Below are 26007 nucleotides of genomic sequence, written 5' to 3'. Positions count from 1 at the left end.
GATTTGATAGCTGCTTTCAACTACCTGAGAGGTGGTTCCAGAGAGGATGGTTCTAGACTATTCTCAAAAAGGAGTACTTGTGGCACCTTAAAGACTAACCAATTTATTTGAGCATGAGCTTTCGTCGATGAAGTGAGCTGTAGCTCACGAAAGCTCATGCTCAAATAAATTGGTCTCTAAGGTGCCACAAGTCCTCCTGTTCTTTTTGCGAATACAGACTAACACAGCTGCTACTCTGAAACCAGACTATTCTCAGTGCTAGCAGATGACAGAACACGGAGTAATGGTCTCAAGTTGCAGTGGGGGAGGTTTAGGTTGGATATTAGGAAAAACTTTTTCACTAGGAGGGTGGTGAAACACGGGAATGTGTTACCTAGGGAGGTGGTGGAATCTCCTTCGTTAGAGCTTTGACGAAGCCCTGGCTGGGATGGTTTAGTTGGGGTTGGTCCTGCTTTGAGCAGGGGGTCGGACTAGATGACCTCCTGAGGTCCCTTCCGACCCTGATAGTCTATGATTGAGTGTACGCTGCCCCTTACTCCTGGGCTTTCCCAGGGAGCCCCCCCCACGCGGCTCAGAGAGCGACTCTGTGGGCCGGGCGCAGGGAGCGGGATAGGCTGTTCCCAGAGCGGCGCCAGCGCCCTCCCCCCGAGGGAGGCGCTAAGACCGGGGCCGGCGCGAGCCGGTGGCGCAGCGCCCCTCGTGCGCAGTAGCAGGCCAGAACGGGGGCCGCTAGGCAGGGTAGGGCACTGATACCCGCTTCCGCCCCGACACGTGACGCATAGTGACCATGCGCGGAACGGTTCTTGCTCTCCAAGCGCGCGCGAAGTAAGGGGACCTAGTAGGGAACTGTCTGCGCACGCGCAGTTGTGATTTCAGCCCCCAGCCCTGTTGTGAGAAGCGGAAGTAGTTACCATGTTCCGGAAGTGCTTCTGCGTGTCATGGCGGCGTTGGTGAGAGCCGTGGTAAGCGAAGGGAGGGGTCAGACCTGGAGCCCGAGCCACGGTGCCGGCGTCTGTGTCCGGCCGGGTTCGGAGCCTCCCTGCAGCGCCGGCGGTCTGGCTCAGGAGCCGCCGACAGATGCACCGGGTGGCTGCGGTCTGCGCGGGGTGACCGGGCCTGGGGGTGGTGGCCCCCGGCTCCGTTTTGCTGGGGGCGGGTTTGGCGGGGCGCGTCTGGCACCTTCCCAGCGGTGTTGTAGCGTCACAGAAGGTGGATCCGGAGCCCTGGCCCCGCGCGGTGTCCCGCTGTGCGCGGCGATGTGCGCGGTGCGTGCGGCTGGGCGGGGAGCCCAGGGTGGCAGCGTCTGGGGTACCCCAGCCCGGCGCTTCCACGCTCTCCAGTAGCGCAGTGATTCGTCTGTCGCAAAGATTCTGAATTAGCAAAAAGAAAAGGAGGACTTGTGGCACCTTAGAGACTAACCAATTTATTAGAGCATAAGCTTTCGTGAGCTACAGCTCACTTCCTCAGATGCATATCGTGGAAACTGCAGCAGGCTTTATATATACACAGATAAGCTATTACCAGCAGGACAGTGGGGTGGGAATAGGTATTGTTTCATATTCTCTGTGTATATATAAAGCCTGCTGCAGTTTCCACGATATGCATCTGAGGAAGTGAGCTGTAGCTCACGAAAGCTTATGCTCTAATAAATTGGTTAGTCTCTAAGGTGCCACAAGTCCTCCTTTTCTTTTTGCGAATACAGACTAACACGGCTGCTACTCTGAAACCTGTCATTCTGAATTAGGAATCTTTACTCTGGATTCCTTCGTCCCATATGGTGGTTTTTCAACAGCCACTCAGACTCCTCTTTTCCCCCACCCCTCCAAAACACCGATCTGCTTGCACTTTACATGTGTTTTGTCCTTGATCTTTATTCAAGAACAGGAGCATCAAACGTGTTCCACATCAGAGGTTTTGAATCCTTCTTTGTAGAAAATTGTAGAAAATTCTGATTTTTATTTCATGAGCTTTTCACTTGGAAGCTGTGTGTCAGGACACTTACTTCAAGAATTACTGTTTGTAGTCCTCTGTGACCTGCTGAGCTAACTTCCTGAAAGTTAAACTTTTATTCATTCAGTATTTTGCCCGTCATTGTTGCAGCTTGTCCAATTAGCATCACACACACAAATTTGTTCTTCTAACACTTTGGTACATAGAGAAGGCACATCTTAACTTGCACATGCTTGTGGTAGCGGTGAAAGTGCATGCCTGAGTCTCTGCTCTTATTCGCAAAAAGAAAAGGAGTACTTGTGGCACCTTAGAGACTAACCAATAATCTGCTCTTATTATTAATCATATTTATTGTGGTAGTGCCTCGGGACCAACTAAGAGTTGTACCATATCTAGCACAATGGTGTACACGCAAAAAGTAGTAGAAGTCAGAAAATACTGGAGGTGAAATGTTGGTTGTATGTCTGGTATGAAGCTTAAGGCTTTGGTTATGTTGGAGCTTTGGGGACATGTTCCAGTGGGAGAGGTAGTTGTATGAGTGGGATAGCCTGCATCTCACTGGGATGGAGGGAGTGCTAATGTTCTCAGTTGGAGAATAGCTGGATCAGCCAGGAGGCTGTTAAACTACCAATGCAAGGGGAAGGTGGTAAGGAGGAAAGTATTGTATAAACTGGAACTTGGAATGTCAGAAACAAATTGGTTCAACATGAAAGAAGAATTTTTTTCAATGGCTTATATACCTTTGCTGGGAGTCTGAGTAACAAACATGGGAAATCGGAAATTTCTCATTGATTAGAAGAAATTTGATAGGCAGTACTGAAATTTGCATGGTTGGAGAGTTAAGTCACTTGTTATAACCTGTCCAGGAAGGTCAGAGCAGGTGAAAGAAATAGCCTTGGCACTCTACATTAGACATCATTATCTGTTCTACAGTTATAGGTAACTCAGAACCACAGGAACTTTGATCCATATGCATTCATGTGCTAACAAAGTGCAGGAAGGAGTGCTGGTGAGGAGTCTGTTACAGACCACCAAATCAAGCAGGGACATGATGGAAAGAAAAATTGTTTTATGAGGGACTTCAGTTTGGGAGACAAATACTGCCGTTCTCCTGCAGCCAGTAGTAAATCATGATTAGGGTTTCTAAAAACGTATAGATGGGAATTTTTTAATGCAAAAGGTATTGCACCCCATCACAAAATAACTATTTTATTCTCATGATAGGCAAAGATGAATATAGATTCCAAGGCTAGAAGGGATCACTGTGGTCATCTAGTCTGACCATCTGTATAACACACAGAACTTCCCTAAAATAATTCTGAGAGCAGATCTTTTAGAAAAAAATCCAAACTCGATTTAAAGATTGTCATTCATGGCGAATCCATCTCAACCCGTGGTAAATTGTTCCAAGGGTTAATTACTGTCCTTGTTAAAAATTTACAGCTTATTTCCTATCTGAATTTGTCTAGCTTAAATTTAGATCCGTATGATCCTGTCTGACCTTTCTTTGCTAGATTAAAGAGCCCATTATTAAATATTTGTTCCCTAAGTAGATACTTATCGACTATAATCAAGTTATCACTTTACCTTTTAAAATATATTAGGATCAAAAGTTTCAGAGTAGCAGCCGTGTTAGTCTGTCTTTGCAAAAAGAAAAGGAGTACTTGTGGCACCTTAGAGACTAACCAATTTATTTGAGCATGAGCTTTCGTGAGCTACAGCTCACTTCATCGGATGCAACAAAAGAGATGGAAAAGGATCAAAAGAGACTCAAAAGCACTGGTATAGACCCATTACTAGCTGGAGATGGTAAAGTTGATGTTGATGTAGAAAAGGCAAGAGTGACCAACAGATATTTCTGTTCTGTATTTGGTAAGAAGCAGGCTGATGTACTCTGATCACAAGAGGATGATTAACTACTTTCCAGTCCATTAGTAACTAAGGATGACGTTAGACAACATAGAATAATAGGACTGGAAGGGACCTCGAGAGGTCATCTAGTCCAGTCCCCTGCATTCATGGCAGGACTAAGCATTATCTAGACAATCCCTGACAGGTGTTTGTCTAACCTGCTCTTAAAAATCTCCAATGATGGAGATTCCACAACCTCCTTAGGCAATTTATTCCAGTGCTTAACCACCCTGACAGTTAAGAAGTTTTTTTAATGTTCAACCTAAACCTCTCTTGCTGCAACTTAACCCCATTGCTTCTTGTCCTATCCTCGGAGGTTAAGAGCAATTCTTCTCCCTCCTCCTTGTAACAACCTTTTATGTACTTGAAAACTGTTATGATGTCCCCTCTCAGTCCTCTCTTTTCCAGACTAAACAAACCCAATTTTTTCAATCTGCCCTCATAGGTCATGTTTTCGAGACCTTTAATCATTTTTGTTGCTCTTCTCTGGACTTTCTCCAATTTGTCCACATCTTTCCTGAAATGTGGCACCCAGAACTGGACACAATACTCCAGTTGAGTATTTCCAGTTGAGGCCTAATCAGCGCGGAGTAGAGCGGAAGAATTACTTCTCGTGTCTTGCTTACAACACTCCCGCTTATACATCCCAGAATGATGTTCGCTTTTTTTTTTTTTTTTTGGAAACAGTGTTACATTGTTGACTCATATTTAACTTGTGGTCCACTATGACCCCCAGATACCTTTTCGCAGTACTCCTTCCCAGGCAGTCATTTCCCATTTTGTATGTGTGCAACTGATTGTTCCTTCCTGAGTGGAGTACTTTGCATCAGTCCTTATCAAATTTTATCCTATTTACTTCAGACCATTTCTCCAGTTTGTCCAGACCATTTTGAATTTTAATCCTATCCTTCAAAGCACTTGCAACCCCTCCCACCTTGGTATTGTGCGCAAACTTTATAAGTGTACTGTCTATGCCATTATCTAAATCATTTATGAAGATATTGAACAGAACCGGACCCAGAACTGATCCCTGCGGGACCCCGCTTCTTATGCCCTTCCAGCATGACTGAACCACTGATGATTGAATGGTTTTCCAACCAGTTTTGCACCCACCTTATAGTAGCTCCATCTAGGTTGCATTTCCCTAGTTTGTTTATGGGAAGGTCATGTGAGACCATTTCAAAAGCTTTACTAAAGTCAAGATACACCACATCTAGTGCTTTCCCCTGCCATCCACAAGGCTTATTACCTTGTCAGAGAAAGCTATCAGGTTGGTTTGACAAGATTTCTTCTTGACCAATCCATGCTGACTGTTCCTTGTACTAGTACTACATGTCCTAATGATAAACATTTAAAAATCAGTAGTCCCAAGAGTCCTAACAGAGTTGGCTGAGGACATCTCTGGCTAAGTGATGTTACTTTTTAAGAAATCTTGGAATGCTTGGGAAATTGAAAACTCATGGCAATCAGGGGAGATCCCAGATGACTGGAAAAAGGGTAATGTAGTACCCATCTTTAAAAAGGGGAAGGAGGAGGCTCCGGAGAATTACAGGCCAGTTAGCCTCACCTCAGTCCCTGGAAAAATCATGGAGCAGGTCTTCAAGGAATCAATTCTGAAGCACTTAGAGAAGAGGAAAGTGATCAGGAATGACTAGCATGGATTCACCAAGGGCAAGTCATGCCTGACTAATCTAATTGGCTTTAATGATGAGCTAACTGGCTCTGTGGATGAGGGGAAAGCAGTGGGCATGCTATTCCTTGACTTTAGTAAAGCTTTTGATACGGTCTTCCCCCGTATTCTTGCCAGCAAGTTAAAGAGGTATGGGCTGGATGAATGGACTATAAGGTCGTCGGGCTCAACGGGTAGTGGTCAATGACTCCATGTCTAGTTGGCAGCTGGTATCAAGCGGAGTGCCCCAAGGGCTGGTCCTGGGGCCGGTTTTGTTCTATATATTCATTAATGATCTGGAGGATGGCATGGATTGCACCCTCAGCAAGTTTGTAGATGACACTAAACTGAGAGGAGTGGTAAAAAGATACAGAGGGACCTAGACAAATTAGAGGATTGGGCCAAAAGAAATCTGATGAGGTTCAACAAGGACAAGTGCAGAGTCCTGCACTTAGGATGGAAGAATCTCATGCACTGCTACAGACTAGGGACCGAATGGCTAGGCAGCAGCTCTGCAGAAAAGGACCAAGGGGTTACAGTGGACGAGAAGCTGGTATGAGTCAACAGTGTGCCCTTGTTGCCAAGAAGGCTAACGGCATTTTGGGCTGTATAAGTAGGAGCATTGCCAGCAGATCGAGGGACATGATCATTTTCCTCTATTCAACATTGGTGAGGCCTCATCTGGAGTACCGTGTCCAGTTTAGGGCCCCACACTACAAGAAGGATGTGGAAAAATTGGAAGAGTCCAGCGGAGAGCAACAAAAATGATTAGGGGGCAGGAGCACATGGTTGATGAGGAGAGGTGGAGGGAACTGGGATTATTTAGTCTGCAGAAGAGAAGAATGAGAGCTGCTTTCAACTACCTGAAAGGAGACTCCAAAGTGGATGGATCTAGACTGTTGTCGGTGGTAGCAGATGACAGAACAAGGAGTAATGATCTCAAGTTGCTGTGGGGGAGGTTTAGGTTGAATTTTAGGAAAAACTTTTTCACTAGGAGGGTGGTGAAGCACTGGAATGCGTTACCTAGGAAGGTGGTAGAATCTCCTTCCTTAGAAGTTTTAAAGGTCAGGCTTGACAAAGCCCTGGCTGGGATGATTTAGTTGGGGATTGGTCCTGCTTTGAGCAGGGGGTTGGAATAGATCAGTGCTACTCAAAGTGATGGTCCACGGACCAGTGCCGGTCTGCGAGCCATCGGCTGCCGGTCTGCGCGCACATTGGAAAAAAAAAATTGCCGGTCCCCCACATCAGATAGCTTGAGAAGCACTGGACTGGGGTCGCTTGCAACCCTGATATTCTGTGAAATTCTATAAGTCTGTAAAAGTGCTTATTTTATGCCAATATTCAAAAAGGGTGAGTGGGATGATCCAGATAACTATAAGCCAGTTAGCTTGACTTCAGCCCCAGGCAAAATAATGGAAAAGCTCATGCAGAATACAGTCAATAAAGAGTAAAGTATGGGAATATAATTAATGCCAGTCAACATGGTTTTGTGGCAAATAAATCTTATTAAACAAACCTGATCTCATTCTTTGAGATTACAAGTTTGATGATACAGGTAACTGGGTAGTTGTAATATACTTATACTTTTGTAAGGTGTTAGACTTATACAGTACAACGTTCTGATTAAAAAAATTAACCTATACAGTATCTTTAAACGGATTAGGAACTGACTGATAGATCTCAAGAAGTAGGTGCTAATGGGAAATCATCATCGAATGGGCATGCTTTTATTGGTTCTGCAGGGATTGATATGAGGTCCAGTACTATTCAGCACTTTCATCAGTGATCTGGAAGTAAATATAAAATGACTTCTGATAGAATTTGTGGATCAGAAAGATTGGTGGAGTGGTAAATAATGATGAGCACATGGAAATGTCACAGACTGGCCTGGGTCTCTTGATAAACTGTGCCTACTCAAACAAAATATTTTAATGCAGCCAAATACAAAGTTATACATCTGGGGAGGAGGATTGTAGGCCATAGGTATAGAATGGGGGACTGTATCAATCTGTTTAGCTTATCAAAAAGAAGTTGAAGAGGTGACCTGATTACTGTATAAGTACCTTCACAGGTTAAAAATATTCTGTTCCAAAGGGCTCTTTAATCTATCAGATAAAAGCATAAGAAAAAACAGTGACTTTGTATCCGATGAGGTGAGCTGTAGCTCCCAAAAGCTTATGCTCAAATAAATTTGTTCGTCTCTAAGGTGCCACAAGTACTCCTTTTCTTTTTGCTTTGCAGGTTAAAAGCAAGTGCACAAAGTCCCTGAGTCCCTTTGAAGCATTCCCGTGTAGTGTCTAGTCCCTTATTCACTGAACACTCACAGAAATACCAGGTCTGCTGTCCCCAAAGGAACAATATACAGACCAACTTGTCAGATGCAGCTTTGCTCTGCAGACCAGCAGATTGCTTAACATCACAGCACCACTGATAAACTTATTGTTTTCACTATAAATGTATATCAGACTAGAGATTCAAAAGATAGTGAGTAAGGATACTGGAAACGTAGTTATGTATAAAACAAAATCATAACATGCTTTATAGCAGTAATTCTCAAACTTTACTAGTGATCCCCTTCACATAGGAAGCCTCTGAGTGTGATTCCCCCCCTTATAAATTAAAAACACTGTTTTCATATAATTAACACCATTATAAATGCTGGAGGCAAAGCGGGGCCTGGGGTGGAGACTGACAGCTCGTGACCCCCCATGTAATACCCTTGCGACCCACTGAGGGGTCCCAATACCCAGTTTGAGAACGCCTGCTTTATAGAGACTAAATTTAATTAACAAGTTAACCTCTTGTGTAAAGAAGTTTCTCACCCAAAATCATCTTTAGAGTTATCAGGCAAGGTTGGCTGACATCCCATTTTCATGAATATGTATCCATTGCCCATTTACTTCCTCAGTGCTTTGCCTCTGATATATACCCCCGAAGTTCATTGTCTGTACTCAGAGACAGGATAACAACCCATGGCTTGTTTTTCCTGTTTGCTGCTTCCCTGTTGACTTCACATTTCTTTGTTAACATTTGACTTCGTGTGTAAATAGGCATCCAGTGTGTTAGTTTACAATGTTTAATTTACATCCTCAGAGAGAGAGGGAGGGACATTTCTTACCTCCTGTCTGGAGAAAAACCTGTTTTTCATCTCTGCTAGTGACCAGCACCTTGATACAGACTTTAAAAACCATTTTAAGTGTATATACAAAACTCCTTCCATAGTATCTGCACATACATTAAACAACGTATAAGTAGGGGCATTGCCAGCAGATCGAGGGATGTGATTGTTCCCCTCTAGTTGACATTGGTGAGGCCTCATCTGGAGTACTGTGTCCAGTTTTGGGCCCTATGCTACAAGAAGGATGTGGAAAAATTGGAAAGTGTCCAGCGGAGGTCAACAAAAATGATTAGGGTACTGGAACACATGACTTATGAAGGGAGGCTGAGGGAACTGGGATTGTTTAGTCTGCAGAAGAGAAGAATGAGGGGGGATTTGATAGCTGCTTTCAACTACCTGAAAGGGGATTCCAAAGAGGATGGATCTAGACTGTTCTCAGTGGTAGAAGAGGACAGGACAAGGAGTAATGGTCTCAAGTTGCAGTGGGGGAGGTTTAGGTTGGATATTAGGAAAAACTTTTTCACTAGGAGGGTTGTGAAACACTGGAATGCGTTACCTAGGGAGGTGGTGAAATCTCCTTCCTTAGAGGTTTTTAAGGTCAGGCTTGACAAAGCCCTGGCTGGGATGATTTAGTTGTGGTTGGTCCTGCTTTGAGCAGGGGGTTGGACTAGATGACCTCCTGAGGTCCCTTCCAACCCTAATATTTTATGAACGATATTAATGACCAGTTTGATACTAGCTTTCATTTGAGATCTCACATGACATTTGTTGGCGAATCAGAATGTACATACCAGAATCAGTATATTTCTGTAACCCTCTTACCAGTTGGCATTACGGGGTTCTTAGGTCAAAGTGTGTGTTAAAAACAGCATAGGGTATTCCTGTGTGAATTTGTTATGGATGACCATCAAGTTGATAGGAATAGCTGCCTTTGCATTGTTTTGATTTTCTTGGATGCCTACAACTAATAGTTATAATGTAGCTGGAAATTCCAGCAGTCTTCTCTTTTTGCTGGTTTCCAGTAGAATATGTGAATCCCCTTCACTGCTGGTTACTGTGTGCATGCTGATCTCTCTGTTCTAGAAGTGCCAGACTGGAATGCCTCAATGGATTACAGTATGCAGTGGATTAATACAGTCAACCTTGCCCCAAGCACAGTGGGATAGAATGCTCTATGGCACTCTTCAGGTAGGATATTTTGTTATCCTAAAGTGTGTAAGAATTGGGGATTTGCGTAGGTCCTCACATATGAAATAAAAGGTCACAGTCTTCTAGCATATGAGGGTGGCGGAAACAATCCTTGCCAGTGCTGCTACCTGGGCATCTAGAAAAAGGGATCTTGTAAAACCGAAACGAAAGCCCTGGCTGGGATGATTTAGGTGGGGTTGGTCCTGCTTTGAGGAGGGGGTTGGACTAGATGATCTCCTGAGGTCTCTTTCAACCATAATCTTCTGTGATTCTATAATTAAGAGAGCTGAAATAATCTGACAGTTCTTCTGACTTTCCCCCAACACACAGTCATTACTTCTGTTTAAGCCCATGTCTCTTAGCCCTGGTCTATACTGTGAGTTTATGTCGAATTTAGCAGCGTTAGGTCGATTTAACCCTGCACCCATCCACACGACCAAGCCTGTTTTGTCGGCTTAAAGGGCTCTTAAAATCGATTTCTGTACTCCTCCCCGACGAGGGGATTAGTGCTGAAATCGACATCACCGGGTCGAATTTAGGTTAGTGTGGACGCAATTTGATGGTAGTGGCCTCCGGGAGCTATCCCAGAGTGCTCCATTGTGACTGCTCTGGACAGCACTCTCAACTCAGATGCACTGGCCAGGTAGACAGGAAAAGCCCTGGGAACTTCTGAATTTCATTTCCTGTTTGGCCAGCATGGCGAGCTGATCAGCACAGGTGACTATGCAGAACTCATCAGCACAGGTGACCATGGAGTCCCAGAATTGCAAAAGAGCTCCAGCATGGACCGAAAGGGAGATACTGGATCTGATTGCTGTATGGGGAGAAGAATCTGTGTAGGCAGATCTCCGTTCCAAAAGACGAAATGCCAGTATATTTGGCAAAATCTCCAAGGGCATGATGGATAGAGGCTGCAACAGGGACACACAGCAGTGCCGCGTGAAAGTTAAGGAGCTGAGGCAAGCCTACCAAAAAACAAAGGATGCAAACGGTCGCTCCGGGTCAGAGCCCCATACCTTTGTTCTCTAAAATATATCTTTTTAAATATTACTCTCCCTTTTTTCCTCCCGCAGCTGAAAATGTTTCTACGCTCCCCCTATCATCTCCGTCTCAGAGGCTAGCGCAGATTAGAAGGTGAAAAAAACACACTCGCGATGAAATGTTCTCAGAGCTCATGCAGTCCTCCCGCACTGAAAGAGCTCAGCAGAATGCGTGGAGGCAAACAATGGCAGAGTCCAGGAAGGCGTTAAATGAGCGCAATGAGGGGAGGCAGGAGTGAGATGAAAGGAGGCGGGATGCAATGCTGAGTCTAATGGGGGAGCACACTGACATGCTCAGGCATCTGGTGGAGCTGCAGAAAAGGCAGCAGGAGCACAGACCACCATTGCAGCCCGTGTATAACCGCCTGCCCTCCTCCCCAAGTTCCATATCCTCCTCACCCAGATGCCCAAGAACGTGGGGTGGGAGTCTACGGGCACCCAGCCACTCTACCCCAGAGGTTTGCCCAAGCAACAGAAGACTGGCATTCAATAAGTTTTGAACTGTAGTGTGGACTTGTCCTTCCCGCCTCCCCTCATCCACCACCCCTCCCGGGCTACCTTGCGAGTTTTTCCTCCTATTTGTGTGATGTATTAATAAAGAATGCATGATTCTGAAACAATAACGACTTTATTGCCTCTGAAAGTGGTGATCGAAGGGGGAGGTCGGTTGGCTTACAGGGAAGTAGAGTCAACCAAGGGGGCGGGTTTTCATCAAGGAGAAACAAACAGAACTGTCACACTGTAGCCTGGCCAGTCATGAAACTGGTTTTCAAAGCTTCTCTGATGCGCAGGGCGTCCAGCTGTGCTCTTCTAATCGCCCTGGTGTCTGGCTGTGCGTAATTGGCCGCCAGGCGATTTGCCTCAACCTCCCACCCCGCCATAAGCGTTTCCCCCTTACTCTCACAGATATTATGGAGCAAACAGCAATAACAATGGGAATATTGGTTTCGCGGAGGTCTAGCCTTGTCAGTAAACTGTGCCAGTGAGCTTCTAAATGTCCACATTCTATCACCCTTCTGCACTTGCTCAGCCTATAGTTGAACTGCTCCTTACTACTGTCCAGGGTGCCTGTGTACGGCTTCATGAGCCATGGCATTAAGGGGTAGGCTGGGTCCCCAAGGATAGCTATAAGCATTTCAACATCCCCAGTGGTAATTTTCTGGTCTGGGAAGTAAGTTCCTTCCTGCAGCTGTGCAAACAGACCAGAGTTCCTGAAGATGCGAGCATCATGCACCTTTCCCAGCCATCCCACGTTGATATTGGTGAAACGTCCCTTGTGATCCACCAGTACTTGCAGCACCATTGAAAAGTACCCCTTGCGGTTTACATACTGGCTGCCAAGGTGGTCCGATCCCAAGATAGGGATATGTGTTCCGTCTATCGCCCCACCACAGTTAGGGAATCCCATTGCAGCAAAGCCATCCACTATGACTCTCACATTTCCCAGAGTCACTACCCTTGATAGCAGCAGCTCAGTGATTGCATTGGCTACTTGGATCACAGCAGCCCCCACTCCAAATTGATTCCCGACTGACCAGTAGCTGTCTGGCGTTGCTACCTTCCAGAGGGCTATCACCACTCACTTCTCAACTATGAGGGCTGCTCTCATCTTGGTATTCTTGCCCTTCAGGTCAGGGGAAAGCAAGTCACAAAGTTCAATGAAAGTGCCCTTACACATGCGAAAGTTTTGCAGCCACTGGGAATCATCCCAGACCCACAACACTATGAGGTCCCACCAGTCTGTGCTTGTTTCCCGGGCCCAGAATCAGCGTTCCAGCGCATGAACCTGCCCCATTACCACCATGATGTCCAAATTGCCAGGGCCCGTGCTTTGAGAGAAGTCTGTCCATGTTCTCATCACTATCGTGATCGCACTGTCGTAAGCTCCTTGCCTGCTTTTGCAGGTTCTGCACGTGCTGCAGGATAATGTGCAAGGTGTTTGCAATGCTCACAACAGCAGTGGTGAGCTGAGCGGGCTCCATGCTTGTCGTGGTATGGCGTCTGCAGGAGAGCAGAGTTGCAGCGGAAGCGGTGGATGACGACGGATGCCACGAGAATAGATATTTATACAGAGCGACGAGAGGACCTGCGAGGTGGATTCATGGCACCAGGAGAGCAGAGCTGCAGCGGAAGCAGTGGATGACTACAACGGTTAACAGTCCTACTGCACTGTCTGCTGACAGCAGTATGGCAGCTGCACGGAAAAAAGGCACGAAACGATTGTCTACCGTTGCTTTCGTGGAGGGAGGGGCGACTGAAGACGTACCCAAAACCACCCACGACAATGTTTTTGCCCCATCAGGCATTTGGAGCTCAACTCAGAATTCCAACGGGCAGTGGAGACTGCGGGAACTGTGGGATAGCTACCCACAGTGCAACGCTCCAAAAGTCGACGCTAGCCACAGTAGTGAGGACGCAGTCCGCCGACTTAATGTGCTTAGTGTGGACATATGCAATCGACTGTATAAAATCGATTTCTAAAAATCGACTTCTATAAGATCAACCTAATTTCATAGTGTAGACATACCCTTAGACGCTTGATATCTGGCTGAACCACTTCAGCTAGATAAGATGGTGGAGATATAAATCTGTCATGCAGGCCATGAAGACGCCACAGCCCATATTTGATTACTAATTGTATTAATCATAAGAGCTAAATAGCTTGGCTAAGCAGTAATTGTTCAAGAGTGGGGGTGACCTGATTATCTAACCTGGTGTATCATTTGTATAGGACTCAGATAACTATAGTATCAAATTACCAACCCATATAAAATGTCTTTGAAAGGATGTTAACATCAAGGAGAGAGAGGAATTATTTACTGTTGTACAAGGAGGTATAACTAGGATTAATGGAACAAAAATGTGAGAGAAATCTAGATTAAATTTCAGAACAAATTTTGTGATATTAAGATGCATGAAACTGCCAGCCCATTCCATAGGATATTCAAAATATTAGCAAATGTACAGTAGGGAACAAACCTGTATTGGGCCCAGAGAGATGGGTTTGGTGACCTAATAGGCCTTTTTCATCTGTAACTTCTATGACTGTAAATTAGTGAATGTTTGAATGTAACACAGTTTTAGTGCTTATTCCTCAACACTGTTCTCACTTCTCTTTTGTCACTTTAACCAGAGGCATGAGACTGGCCGACCCCAGTTGAATAAAGTATGTGGTGGATTGATACAAACCAGTGGTGCAATAACACAGCAAAGGAGAATGCTTCACAGCACTGATCAGGTTAGAATAGTTTGATATTTGTTTATTATCAGACGCTTTGTTGTTGCAATCACTGTTCAGACACCTTTAACTTGTGACAGGGTAACTTCGATAGCGTTACTGGCCTAGTGGACAAGGAGAAGCAGTAGATGTGCTACATCTTGATTTTAGTAACGCATTTAACACAGTCCCACATGACATTCTCATAAGCAAACTAGGAAAATGTGCTGGAGATGAAATTACTATAAGGTGGGTGCATAACTGGTTGAAAGACTGATAACTACTCTGAGTACGATGTAAGACGTGGCAGGTAATTGTCCTGCTCTACTCAGCACTGGTGAGGCCTCCGCTGGAGTAGTGTGTCCAGTTTTGGGTGCCACACTTTAGGAAAGATGTAGACAAATTGAAGAGAGTCCAGAGGAGAGCAACAAAAATGATAAAAGGTTTAGAAAACCTGCCCTATGAGGAAAGATTAAAAAAACTGGGCATGTTTAGTCTTGAGAAAAGAAGACTTAGGAGGGACCTGATAAGTCTTCAAATATGTTAAGGGTTGTTATAAAGAGGACAATGATCAATTGTTCTCCATGTCTGCTGAAGGTAGAACAAGAAATAATGGGCTAAATTGGCAGCAAGGTAAATTTAGGTTAGATATTAGGAAAAACTTTCTAACTATAAGGATAGTTAAGATCTAGAATAGGCTTTCAAAGAAGATTGTGGAATCTCCATTATTGGAGGTTTTGAAGAATAGTTTGGACAAACACCTATCGGGGACAGTCTAGGTTTACTTGGTCCTGCCTCAGAGCAGAGGGCTGGACTTAATGACTTCTTAAGGTCCTTTCTAGCCCTATGTTTATATGTTTCTAAGTGATGATTTTTTTAAACAGTCCAGGAGATGAACTTACTCAATCGGAACATTAAATGTTATAGAGTAGATATTATCATAGACCAAGACCAGTGATTTGAGAGCTGCAAGGTATCCCTTCAGAAGGCAGAGCACTAAAAGTGTCATGTTCCCTTCTCTCTCCCCAACTGGGTGACAGGGAGCTGCTGGGAAAGGTCCAACAAAAGGCCTGTGAGGGTTGGGGCTGAGATGGGAAGAGAAGCAATAATAGGGGGCAGATTTTTCCTTGTCTCCATCTGGAGAAAAGAAACGGAAGTGTTGCCCCCACTTTTAAAGGGGATGAGAATGCTTCCCCTCTCTGGTGTGTGGGGGGGGGAGAGGGAATGATGGGAGGTAAAGCAAATTTTGCTATTCACCAAATGCTTAATACTGTCAGACTAAATATTAATAGTGGTAACTAATGATGGTGTGCTGTGAACACAGTGTATCCTGCTGACCAGTATTGTTTTGTTTTCTTTTCTCCCCGCGTCTATTGTGGCCTCTTGTCTTATACTTGGACTGTAATCTCATTGGGGCAGAATCCATCTCTGTTATGTTTTTGTTCAGTGCCTAGCACAATGGGTCCTTGTCTTTGGTGATAGCCTCTAGGCATTACCATAATACAAATAATAACTGTGGTGGTCCTTGTTCCACAGAGCTTGCGAGCTAAGAAAATGACAAAATACAACAGGTGCACAAGATATAAGAAGGGGAGTGGGTTGGAGAATGAAGGAACAATAACATTCATATACAAAGCCTGACAACAATCCCAGCTTGCTACTGCCTAGGCTAGATCAGATGGCAATGGTTTGTAGGCATTATGACAGAGCTAAATTCTAGAGAGGGATTTGAAAGAGAACAAGGTAGTGGCTTTACAGATTTTTACAGTGTCTTTCCCCGGTATAAGGGAAAGGCAGTATGAAAGAAAACATGGAGGTATATGTGGGAGAAATGGAGTAGCCATCAAGACAGGCATCGCGTCCCAAACAAATCTGGGGCACAACAGTATAAGATAATAGATCTTACAGGTAGGTGACTAATCATGAAAAGGTAAGGACAAGAAGCTTTGGTAGCAATTGAGGAATATGAAGAGGCAGGTGACATGGACAGAGCAATGAGTCACTTCTCCCCAGCACTGCACACAGGCCTGTCTAGATGGCTCGAGAGGTCCGCAACCTTTGCACCTGGCAGGCAATTCACAATGAGGTTTTCCCAGTCATCATAAAGCCCATTATCTATATTTCTAATGAATGAATCCCCCATTATTATCTGTTTCTTTCTAATAACTGGAATTCCCTTCCCCGGAGAGAGATTCTCAGGGCGAGAGCACACCATGACATAATCTCGAAGGAGGGTTCCAATTGTGAGATTGCTTCTCTTTGATGCTCTCCTTCCCTGAGACACACATCTTTCTCAACAGCACGTAGGCTGCAGACTGGGGGTGGGACCACTCTACTGTGTCCCGAAAATTCTCATCTGTGTACCTCTTTGTCTCAGCTCCTCCAGTTCAGCCGCTCTGGTCTCCAGAGCCCATACTTGGTCTCTGAGGGTCATGAGCTGCTTGCAACAAATGCACGTGTATGCCACCCACGCACAAGGCATGCGTTATACATACTGCATTCAGTGCAATAAACTGGAAAGCCCCCACCCTGCTGCAGGACTTCTGCCTGCATTCTTTTTACTCCTGCAGCTTTTCATGGTTTTGGGAGAGAGGGGTATTTACTGGCCTAAGTGTAGAGAATGTTAATCAGGTGTATTTGGCTCTCATGTTCCTTCTCTAAACTCCCTCACAAAACTCCCGTTCGCTGTTCCTGGTTGCTTGCTCCTCTGGCTGCTTTGGAGCTGGTTTTTAAAGGCCTGTTCTCCTTGAGTGTCTCCTGGGTAGCTGTGCCTCCTGGTTTACGTTGAGTGGGTGCTAAAGGGATTAGGGATGAAAGCTTTGTTAAGAAGCTCTCAGCTTTGCCTGGCAGGCTGCTAGGCTCAGCGCACAGCCCCCCAAACAGACCACAATGTATAGGTCAGTCAAGCAGCAAACAGACAGACAACAGCAAGGGCCACATAGTCACTTCTCCTTCACCTGGAGAACTCCCTCGCAAAATTCTCCTGTTAGCTGTTTCTGTTCTCTAGCAACTCTTGAAGCCAATGTCCTGTTGTTGTTATTAGGGAAGCAGGCAATGTGGTACTGCAAACCAACACCAGTTATGCAGCCCATGGACAACACAGGCTACTAGGAACAAACACAGCTCCTCCCTGCTATACCCTTGCAGCACTGCTCCCAGAGTCTATTCCCCTCCCAGGGCCCAGCTCAGTGAACCAAGAACAGTGGCATCTAGGACCCCAGCTCTTTTGAGCCCCCTACTGTCCCTAGTAACTACGAGCCTCAGGGCTCTATGCCAGAAGGCCCACGAACCAGAAGAGGCAGGGCCAAAATGTATGCTTGCTTTTGACTTTAAGCTCACTCCATGCATTGTGCATTGCACTGCGCTGTTTAGTTTCATTGCTGGTTTAATGTAGTTCCTAGTAGTTAGACAATGGATTGTTTGATTTTTATAATTAATAGTCATTTTTTCATTTCAGTGGAAGGTTTCTGTTTGTGACATAATAGGTTGTTTAATCATAAAAGCCTTTAACATTACATTCATAAGGAGTCAACAGTTCATTTTACACAGAAAATAATTACATTTGCACTAATTCATAAGGTTTCACAAACACATACAGGCAAAGACACACAGTGCAATAGGGATTGCCACAACGTTGGATGTCCGCCACCCGTAAACAACACTGAGCTGCACAAAAAACTCACCTGCACTATTTCAGGCCTGAGAATCAAAATGAGAGCAATGGGTATCCCTGACAACATTGCCCTTGCTGTTTGCACTTCGTATTGGATGCTTTGCTGGCTGCTCAAACTGTTGAGCAAGTGTTTACGCCTCAGCCTCCCACCCATTGCCATTGATTTTTCCTCTCTTACTCTCACAAATATTGTGCAAAATATAACATGCCGCTATAATCTTTGGGATATTTTTTTGACTGCTTCCAACCTGTTCCCAGGCAGTGCCATCTCCCTTTTAGACGGCCCAGTGCACGTTCCACTGTCACTCTGCTGCTACTGAGGCGGTAGTCGAACAGTCCTGTCTGTCCAAGCAGCCTATGAATGGCTTCATGAACCAGGGAAGCAGAGCGTAAGCCCAGGCTCCCAAAATAAATGGAGCAATGTCCACACCATTCACTGTCCTTTCCCCATTATGGTAAATAGAGTTGAGTTCTGAAAGAGCCTAATATGTTGGAGCCTTCCAGACCACCCTGCATTTATGTCTGTAAGCCTGCCACAGTGGTTGTAAACCCACAAGCCTTTGGAGCACAGTGGAGAAATACCCTTTTCTGTATAAGAATTCTGAGCCCTGATGGAGTGGGCAAATAATAGGCACACGGTCCCATCAGTTGCCCCAATACAGTTAGGGAATCCCATGCATACAAAACCATCAGTAACTTTGTGAGCATCACCAAACTTTATAACTTGTTGCAACAGTACTTTTTCTTTGGCATTGCGTTTCATACCTGCATGACAGTGGCCCCAGTGATTGATCTCCCCACAGAGAGTTGTTTCGCTATGGACCAATAGCATTCTGGGGTGGCCAGCTTCTAGATGACAGTTGTGACTCGCTTGTCCATGGTTATGGGGCACCGCATGTTTGTATGCTGCTGCTGTAGAGCTGAGGTCAACACAGATCTCTAGAAAGGTTGCCTTTCCCATGAAAGTCTCTCATAAGAACAGCCAAACTGGGTCAGACCAATGGTCCATCTATCCCAGTATCCTCTCTTCTGACAGTGGTTACGGCCAGGTGCTTCAGGGGGAATGAACAGAACAGGCAAACATCAAGTGATCCATCCCCTTTTGTCCACTCCCAGCTTCTAGCAAACAGCTGCTAGGAACACTCAGAGCATGGGGTTGCAGCCCTGCATACGTTGGCTAAAAGCCATTGATGGACATATCCTCTGTGAAAGTATCTAATTCTTTGTTGAACGCTGTTATAGTTTTGGCCTTCACAACATCCCCTGGCAATGAGTTCCAGAGGTTCACTGTGTGTTGAATAAAGAAATACTTCCTTTTGCTGCCTATTAATTTCATTGGGTAACCCCTAGTTCGTATGTTATGTGAAAGAATAAATAACATTTCCTTATTCACTTTCTCCACACCTGTCAAAATTTTATAGCCCTCTATCATATCCTCCCATTAATCATCTCTTTTCCAAGCTGAAAAATCCCAGTTTTTTAATCCCTTGTATGGAAGCTATACCATACCCATATTAATTTTGGTTCCTTTTCCAATTCCAATAGATCTTTTTTTGAGATGGGGTGACCACTTCTGCACACAGTATTCAAGATGTGGGTGTACCATGGATTTATATAGCAGCATAATAATATTTTCGGTCTTATCTATCCCTGTCCTAGTGATTCCCAACATTGTTAGCTTTTTAGACTGCCACTGCACATTCAAGTGGATGTTTTCAGAGAACTATCCACTATGACTCCAAGATCTCTTTCTTGCATGGTAACAGCTAATTTAGACCCCATCATTTTGTATATATAGTTGGGATTATATTTTCCATTGTGCATTACTTTGTTTATCATTTATCAACATTGAATTTAATCTGTGAATTTGTTGCCCAGACACCCAGATTTGTGAGAGCCCTTTGTAACGCTTTGCAGTCTGCTTTGGACTTAGCCATCTTGAGTAATTTTGTATAATCTGCAAATGTTGGCACCTTACTGTTTACCCCTCCCTCCAGATCATTTGTGAATATGTTGAACAGTACTGGTCCCCGTACAGACCCCTTGGGGACACCACTATTTACCTCTCTCCATTCTGAAATGGACCATTTATTCCTACTCTTTTCTTCCTGTCTTTTAACCAGTTACTGATCCATGAGAGGACCTTCCCTATTGTTCCATGAATGCTTACTTTGCTTTAGAGCCTTTGGTAAGGGACCTTGTCAAAGGCTTTCTGAAAGTCTAAGTACACTATATCCACTGGATCACCATTGTGCTCATGTTTATTGGCCCCCATCAAAGAGTTCTAATAGATTGGTGAGGCATGATTTCCCTTTACAAAAGCCTTGTTGACTCGTCCCCAGCAAATTGTGTTCATCTATGTGTCTGATAATTACGTTCTTTTGTATAGTTTCAACCAATTTTCCTGATATTGAAGTTAGGCTTACTGGCCTGTAATTGCTGGGATTGCCTCTGGAGCCTTTTTTAAATATTGGCATCCCCTTAACTACCCTCCAGTCATCTGGTACAGAAGCTGATTTAAATGATAGGTTCCATACCACAGTTAGTAGTTCTCGCCACTGCTGGTCATCCCAGGTCTTTCCCACCAATCCATGCTGGTTTCCTGAACCCAGAGATAGCGCTGCATGTTGTAAACCTGCCCCAGGAACTGGCCTTTTCCTGTCGGTTGCTCTTTTTCTTTGTCTGCTTCCTGGTTCCACTGCTGTAGAAGACCTGCTGCTCCTGGAGGAGCTGCTGTTGCTGCCACATCATCTGACTTTGAGTGCTGACGTATAGCTGAGCCCAGGCAGCCTCTGCATAGTCAAGGTTGTCAGCATAGCAGCCCAGAGCATTAAGGAGTATAGGAATAAACAGGAAGAACTATAAGTACTAGTGAATAATCACAGCTGTGACATAGTTGGCATCATAGAGACTTGGTAGGATAATACACATGACTGGAATACTGGTATAGAAGGGTACAGAATATGTAGGCAGATTTCTGCACTATACCTGTTAGAAATGGTGACCTAAAACAAACATTAAAAAGGTACACATTTTTATCAGATAAATTAATCACTGGAACATCTTACCAAGTTATATGATGGATTCTCCATCAGTTGATGTATTTAAATGAGGATTGGGTGTCCTCCTAAAAATACACTGGAGCTCAATCACAATTTATAAGCTTGATGCAGGAATTATTAGGTAAAATTCTATTATCTGTGCAATAGAGGAGGTCAGACTAGAAGACCATTAAAGGTCTTTTCTGCCTTAAAATATATAAATATGTATACATAAGGCAACGAAATTCACATTGCAAGAATATTCTGTCATTTTCTAACTTTTGAGTAATTGTCTTTCAGTTGTTCTAATGTGATTTAGCATGTCTATATCTGGGCAATCTTTAATGTTGGTACAGTTCTACTTTAATTTATTGGTTAGGCCCCCATAAACTAGGCTGGAGGTGTGTATACAGATTCTTATCACTCGAAATAAAATGAATCAGTGAGTAATCTGTGTATACGTGTAGTGTGTTCTCAGGAGTGCTGGTATGTCAGTTTTGTGCAATGCATTAGTTATAAAGATAACTTACAATGGAAGTTAAAATTTCAGATTTATTTTTTATTTGTCGAAAATGATCAGATTGAATTGCTGGGATAAGGACATGTGGTTCTGTGTTTTATTAGATTTTATCTTGTTTTACCTTACAGTTTCTTGCTGCAAAAGATTCCCTGCAGCCATCTGAAGAGAAAGTGAGTGCCTTCACAAAGATAATAGAAGCAATGGGATTCACAGGACCACTGAAATATAACAAATGGGTAAAGCAATTATTTTGGTAGTCTTAATATTTTCCTGTAGTTGGTTACTTTACATCTGTTTTGAAAACTAGGTTCTTTGTGACATGGGAGGGATATTTATGTGCACAGTCCCATTCATATTACCCATATAAAGTCCTCTCACACAACATGGAGAATAATAACCCAAGGCTTTAACCTGCCTTGATATATGCACAGGGCCTCCATTGACACAAGTAGGAGTTTTATTATTTTGGTGTGTAAATGAGTGTGAAGGCCATTTGGATTCCCAAAAATTATTTCCTCACTTTATTCATCCATCAAAGTTCCCACACCACAGTTACCCTCCAGCAATGGAAGCTGGCAGCAGTTCCCTTTGGGTGCTTGTGAACACCACTCCAAGTTGTCCAGAGGGTTTTGTTGAAGAGCATTGCATGTTGCTTTCTCTCTTGGTCCCAACAAAGGCTGACCACACTGCCTCTGCTTTGTTATCACTTGCTTTTGGTCCAGGGACTTGGGCTTACAGGGATGATGGATTTTGTGGTTATGAGTCTAGATTGGGACTCTAGAGACCTGGGTTCATTTTGTGGGTTTGCCACAGGCTCCTTGTATGACCTTGGGTAAGTCACTTAATCTTTCTGTTCCTCACCTGTAAAATTTCATCCACCCTTTGCCTTCCTTATTTAGACCGTACACTCTCCAGGGCAGGGACTGTCTTTCACTGTGTGTTTGTACAGTGCCTAGCACTAAGGGCCCTGATCTTGTTGGGGTCTCTAGGTGCTATAATGATAGCAATAAAAATGAAAATAAGAATTTGAGTGCTGAGCATCTCGTGACAGTTCTTGTGCTAATCTTACATTGATTTGAAATCTGAGTTAAGTTTGTGTGTAACTCAACTTCCCTTATATATAGTAACTGAGTTGTGTCCTCCTTTAAAGATCTAAATGTGTGTATCTGACCTTCTTGAGTGGTTATTGGTGTCTGTGCATGTGTTTGGGATGATGCATGTTATTTAGAGAGAGGCTTGTTTCTTTTCAGTTTTTCTTCAAGAGAATATATGTTCTGCTCAGTTCTCTCCGGATAACACACTGAATTAATAAAAAATGAGGATGTTCCAATAACGGGCAGTTAACATTGCGTATGGTAAATGCTGGAGATCTCTGCTATAGATTTCCTGTGTCATCCTGGATCAAATCACTTAATCTTTGTGCCTCAGTTTCTCCCATCCCTAAAATAGTGATTATGCTACTCTGTCTCACAGGGATGTTGGGAGGATAATTTCATGTAATATGTTCAGGTACTATGGTGAAAAGGGTCATTAAAAAGACTATAAATAAAACAAAGGAAAATGGATTATATATTTTATGGAGGATTATAAAGTCAGGATGAAAATTAATTGAGACTGAGCCCATACTAACAATATTGGTTTCAGTCATTGTGCAGAGGTAACAATACACCAGGACAAAATTTCCATAAAATTTAACTGAAATAATTTTGCATTGACAATCTCTCATTGTATCGGTGTTGTCACAAAGTCTGAACTCAAGTGGTGCATTTTCAATTGTAATTGTAATGGCGCTTAAGAGTTTAGGCATAATTCTGATTAAGAGAGCTTTGGATGTCAAAATCTTCCATTTTTCTGGCAGAACTTCAAGACTACTGAATGAGGAGAACAATTGTGCCTTAAAGCTGTTCTCCTCCTTTGGAAATTATTTCCCTAGTTTCCTTGTAGTCAGATCAGACTTAAATTCACCTTTTGGTATTTTGATGTGCTGTCTTAAAATGCAGAGGGCACACGTTCTGATTAGGTGGTCTACCAGTGCAGTGGGTTTATGGTTCACTTTGAGGTGGGTTCACCTAAAATGGTGGGCTCATTGTTCCCTAGCAGTCCCAAAGACAGGTGGAGGGAGAGTGCTGTGAATTCCCTACTTCTCTCAGTCCCTTCCCAAAGGTGAATGGAGGGGAGCAGTTAAGAGTTTTCCTCTTCTGTCTCTGATTTGTATACAGGCAGTCCTCAGATTTACAACACAATTGGTTGCTTACAATTGCGTCGGAATGTCGGAACTCGGAACTGCAGTCTATTCCATTCTGGGATCGAGCGTCGTAAACTCGAAACCTATAGTCATAAGTCAAATCAGAGTGTCAATGTAGAAGCGTCGTAAGTGCCGTTCCTTGTAACTTGAACATCGTAAAGTCGAGGACTGCCTGTATCCTATTTTTAAAAAATGTAATGAACAGGCTAGTGTTGCACTGGAAGGCAGTAAACAAGACTACCAAGTCTTGGGGCACGTTAAACCTATATCACCAAGGTCTTTGTCTGAGATTTTCTTTTAGCACCTTAAACTTGCTTGTTCTATTAGTGTATTTGAAGCTAAAAAGACAAATTTTGATGAGTCTTTGGCACATCAATGGTTTATTTTTAAAAATATTTAAAAATTGACTTGTGCAAAATTCATCTCAGAATAGTATAAATCAACACTGAGAGATATTGGAGGAAATCATAAAAGACAAAACAGGCCCATCTACACATGTTTCTTTTTGAAATGCTTTGGGATGGCTTTAAGGAAGGGCATTAAAATGAGTGTCTAATCCAACACATGGATACACGTATCTGATCATAGAAGAGCACTGAGTACGCTTGTGTAACTTATCCAGACTTGTTGGCGACCTTTTGGTGAGTACTACATGTGTTGTGTTTTCTCTCTCTCTAGAAGATTAAGATAGCGGCTCTGCGCATGTACACTTGCTGTGTGGAGAGAACTGACTACGAGGAATTCTTTCACAGTAAGTTATTGTTCTCTAGGATACTAGAACCTGGAGTGTGCCCCAGATGAGGTTGGGGCTGGCTAGAACCTGGACTACCCAGTGCCTGTGACAGGTTGGTCTGGCTGGAAACCAAACGCGTTCCCCTGTGTAGTGGGGGTAGGGCTGTATAGAACTGTCCTGCCCTAAGAGCAGTGCCCCATGCCCCCCTTATGAAGCTGGGTCAGACTACGGAAAATGAATTTGCTGCTGCTGTCTCATTCTCCTACACCTTCTGCACTGCGGGGAGGGAGGGTGAGAATTCCAAGACGTGGCCAGACAGAACCCAGCGTGATCCACCCATGAGGGCTGTCTACAACCTGAAGATGCCCCTCCCCTGTGGCCAAGGTAGGGCAGGCTGAAATCTGTATTCTCAGCCTTTCCGTATTTGTGGTATAGCTGGCTGGCTACAGCATGCCCCTGGCATTCTACCCAGCACTGTGATGGGGCCATCTGGAGTGTGCATGCATGCACACAGACACACACACACACACAACCCCACCCCCTGAGCTCTTGTCAAGGGCAGGGCCACCTAGAACCCAGAGGCACACTCCTCTCCTTTCCACGTTTCAGGAGTACGGCTGGCTAGAACATAAACAGGCTCTGCATCCTACTCACCCATACCCTGTCTTGGCACATGGGTCTAGAACTGGGACAAGCCCCTGGATAGAGGGGAGGGTCTTACTACAACCAGAACACCCTTTCCCCTTGATGTATGGGAGTGTCTTAGACTGGGAAGACCCTTCTCCACTGTTGTGGGGGTGGGACAGCTAGCTCCTGGAGACACAACTCCCTTTCTCCAGCCACACAACAGGGCTGGCTGTTTGTCAGTGTGGGAAGCGTGGCATTTTTTTCATGCTTATTTGAATTGTCAAAAAACCTGATGGAAATTACATATGAATTTCCTAAGAACTAAGAATCACCATTAGCTCTGAAAATCTGGGACCTTTTCCTTCATGCACAAACATTCTCTTGGCTAATTTCTCTTTAGTTTTGGTATTTTATATGTGCTCATGACCAGGGTTTTCCGTTTCATTTTTAATTGGGTCTCTGACTCTATTTAGCAGAACATTTACAGTGATGATAGTGGTAAAAATTTAGAAAAAAAAATCAGAACACAACTAATATTAATATTAGTAAGTGAAGACCTTGGTACCTTTCATCACAACGTAATTTTGACAGGTTTCCATGCCCTCTTCTATGTCCTGCCCCAGTCTTATTTTTGGACAGTTACACTTTTGGCATAGCAGCCATTTTGAATTTAGTTTTAACTGGGGAGCATTAGGATTAAATGTATAAATAGTGTTTGTGCTGGTTTTTTTTATACATTTAGTGTCGTTTTAAGGTATTTTTAAATAGGCTACTAGCATTAAGAAGCATTAAGCACTTTTTAAATAATTTACAAAACAGAGGATTATCAGAAAATAAGAGTTAGTTACATGGACAGGAAAAAAGACAGAAAAAATATCGGGGATTAAACAAGACAAAATGAAAGAGAAATTTAAAACAGCAAGACAAGGAAAAAAGGCAAAAAAAAAGAGAGAATTAAGTGGAATATTACAAGTGAGAAAGTTTTAAAACTGCAAGAAAGGAAAAAAGCCCCATAGCCTGTTACAGGTCAAATGGCAGAAAGAGGGAAAATAGAGCAGAGTAAACAAAGTGATAG

General features: G+C 43.9%; 1 protein-coding gene across 1 annotated transcript in view; it reads left to right on the top strand.

The window, feature by feature from the left end:
- Positions 1–731: 731 nt before the first annotated feature.
- Positions 732–26007, top strand: part of UQCC1 (ubiquinol-cytochrome c reductase complex assembly factor 1) — a 93448-nt gene continuing 68172 nt past the window's right edge. The window contains exons 1-5 of the mRNA XM_084645176.1: positions 732–962; positions 9732–9836; positions 14010–14114; positions 21456–21563; positions 24251–24323. Coding sequence (XP_084501302.1) covers positions 939–962; positions 9732–9836; positions 14010–14114; positions 21456–21563; positions 24251–24323 — 415 coding nt within the window. The 5' untranslated portion in view covers positions 732–938. The remainder of the gene's footprint in view (positions 963–9731; positions 9837–14009; positions 14115–21455; positions 21564–24250; positions 24324–26007) is intronic.

Source organism: Lepidochelys olivacea (genome assembly GCF_965140295.1).
Source record: "Lepidochelys olivacea isolate rLepOli2 genome assembly, chromosome: 13".
Lineage (NCBI taxonomy): Eukaryota > Metazoa > Chordata > Testudines > Cheloniidae > Lepidochelys > Lepidochelys olivacea.
The sequence above is the reverse complement of the archived record's forward strand: the minus strand, read 5'-3'. Positions and strand labels throughout refer to the sequence as shown.